The 2,089-nt window shown below is 49.9% G+C and overlaps 1 protein-coding gene across 1 annotated transcript in view; it reads right to left on the minus strand.

The window, feature by feature from the left end:
* Positions 1–836: 836 nt before the first annotated feature.
* The window catches only part of LOC108570959 (homeobox protein abdominal-A-like), a 28,578-nt gene continuing 27,325 nt past the window's right edge, over positions 837–2,089 (minus strand). Inside the window, exons 7-8 of the mRNA XM_017932897.1 lie at positions 1,815–1,999; positions 837–1,442 (exon numbers count right to left, since the gene is read on the minus strand). Of these exons, the coding sequence (XP_017788386.1) occupies positions 837–1,442; positions 1,815–1,999 (791 nt within the window). The remainder of the gene's footprint in view (positions 1,443–1,814; positions 2,000–2,089) is intronic.

The following is a 2,089-nucleotide window of genomic DNA, read 5'->3' on the forward strand; positions in this document are numbered from 1 at the left end:
AGTCACTTTAACAGAGTTCGTTACAAGGATTACCATCATTCACCTACTCTATCTACGTAGTGCCTAGGTAATACATTATCTGCGGCATAATGATTCGCTAGGACTAGTTCCGAATAAGTTTCGACGTCGTGCGATCCACACGATTTTCCATCCCGGAAAGAAGAAGCTGTCGCGTTTTGTGAATTTCTAAATCGAGCGAGATTACGCGAATAATTGCGGACGCGTGACACTGTTCAGACACTCATCGAGCAAGCAATTAATTACCTATCTAAATCCTTCGGTGACTTCTGACTTTTTCACAATAATCGCTCACCGATAATTACGCTCTCTCTCTCTCTCTCTCTCTCTCTCTCGAAACGTAACACACACGATCATCTTTCGCAGCACTTAATCATAATATCGTAATAAATGGATCGTTAATCGTAGATAAGTAGCTGTAATAGGTACTAAGGACGAAACTCGAGGACCGTTTAACGCGAGAAATCGACGACCTGAACACGTCCGATTAGTATTTTCAAGGGAAATACACACAGTCCACTAGCGAATAATATTCCCAGTATCAGATTCGAGTTCGTTGCCTCCGCTCCAGGTCCAGAACGACGGTCACGGATCCGGAATTTTTTCCCTCGACCGCTGCCCAAACATCGCAGGATACACTTTAACGTTCATTCTCCAAGCCACGTTTTTCACTGTCCGGTTAATTGACCTCGTCAAAAATCACTACATTCCCCCCTCGACACCGAAAAAATTCCGCGCCGAAACGTTAGTTCAACACACGCTCAATTTGTCAAGCACAATTTCCCTCGTTGTCTTGGATAAGAAGATGTTGAAGAAGTTCAACGATCGTGTTTGGTGAGCTCCAATGGTTGCTGATCCGTCCAGTGATCCCTCCAAGCAACGGTAGGCGACGAAGGAACATCTTGATCCGAGTCTTGAACGTCGATCTCCTCGTCCTCTTCCTCGTCCTCGACTCGATCGAACTCTTTGTTGGTGGACTCGGAGCCAACGGTGGAACCGACGTTCGACTCGTGCCTCTGTTGCTCGTAATTCGGACTGGAGGACCTCAGTATTGTCGGCGAATCGTCGCCGACCAGCTGGCTGATCATTCTAAACGCGCTCGGCTTTCTTTCCGGTTGTTTCCCGATGGGATCGACCCTGTCGATCCTCTCGTTCCGTTCCACTGTGTCTCTGGCGGACGAGTTGGTGACGACGGCCCGGAACGCGCTACTTTCTCCTCCCATTCCGGCGATTGAGCAGCTTGACGCACGGTTTATTTCCATACCGGATGCGGAATGCGGTTGCGGCTGCTGCTGCTGCTGTTGCTGCGGCAGCTGCGGCTGTGGCGGCGGAGGCGGAGGCGGCGGTGGCGGAGGTGGCGAACGTTTTAAAAGGTTCATTCGCTGATGACGACGCCACTTTGCCCGTCTGTTGGAAAACCAAACCTAAGAGTCACGAGTTAGGTCGTTAGATGGCTCGTGATCAAATTTCTTTACGCTTCCAGAAAAGAAAGAAAGAAGAGAAGGAAAAGAAAAGAAAAGAAAGAGAGGGTGGGTGGGCTATGCACGCGAGGAGGACGCAGGGCCTGCATATATTATTTTCCACGGTGGATGGGAATATACCGTGTGCACGTGTGTATGTCTCTCTGTTTATTCGAGGGAGGGGGAGAGAATTTTTGTTCGGACACGACGACGAAGTCGAAGTAAACGTAGACAGGGAAGAGAGAACACCGCCGATCGGAGAACACACACGCCCTGCGAGAACCAAACGCGCCTAGCCCCCCGACAAAGGTATCTTGGGATGGAATTGATCCTCACCTGAACACGAGCTTCCGAGAGAGAGGTCTTCGAGGCTAGCCGTTCGCGCGTAGACACGCAAGGATAGTGAGATCTTTCGAACTCCTTTTCCAGCTCCTCGAGCTGTTCCGGGCTGAACGTGGTGCGATTCCGTCGGAATTTCGGCTGTTCCGAACCGTCCAGGCTTCCCTCGTCACCCTCACCGTCTGCACAGAGAAACCACCATCTTCTTCTACTACCGTCCCCTATTTTACAAACCTCCGCTATTTAACTATCTTCCACTTTGTCAACATTTC

Source organism: Habropoda laboriosa, unplaced genomic scaffold (assembly GCF_001263275.1).
Source record: "Habropoda laboriosa isolate 0110345459 unplaced genomic scaffold, ASM126327v1 scaffold88, whole genome shotgun sequence".
NCBI classification, from domain to species: Eukaryota; Metazoa; Arthropoda; class Insecta; order Hymenoptera; family Apidae; genus Habropoda; species Habropoda laboriosa.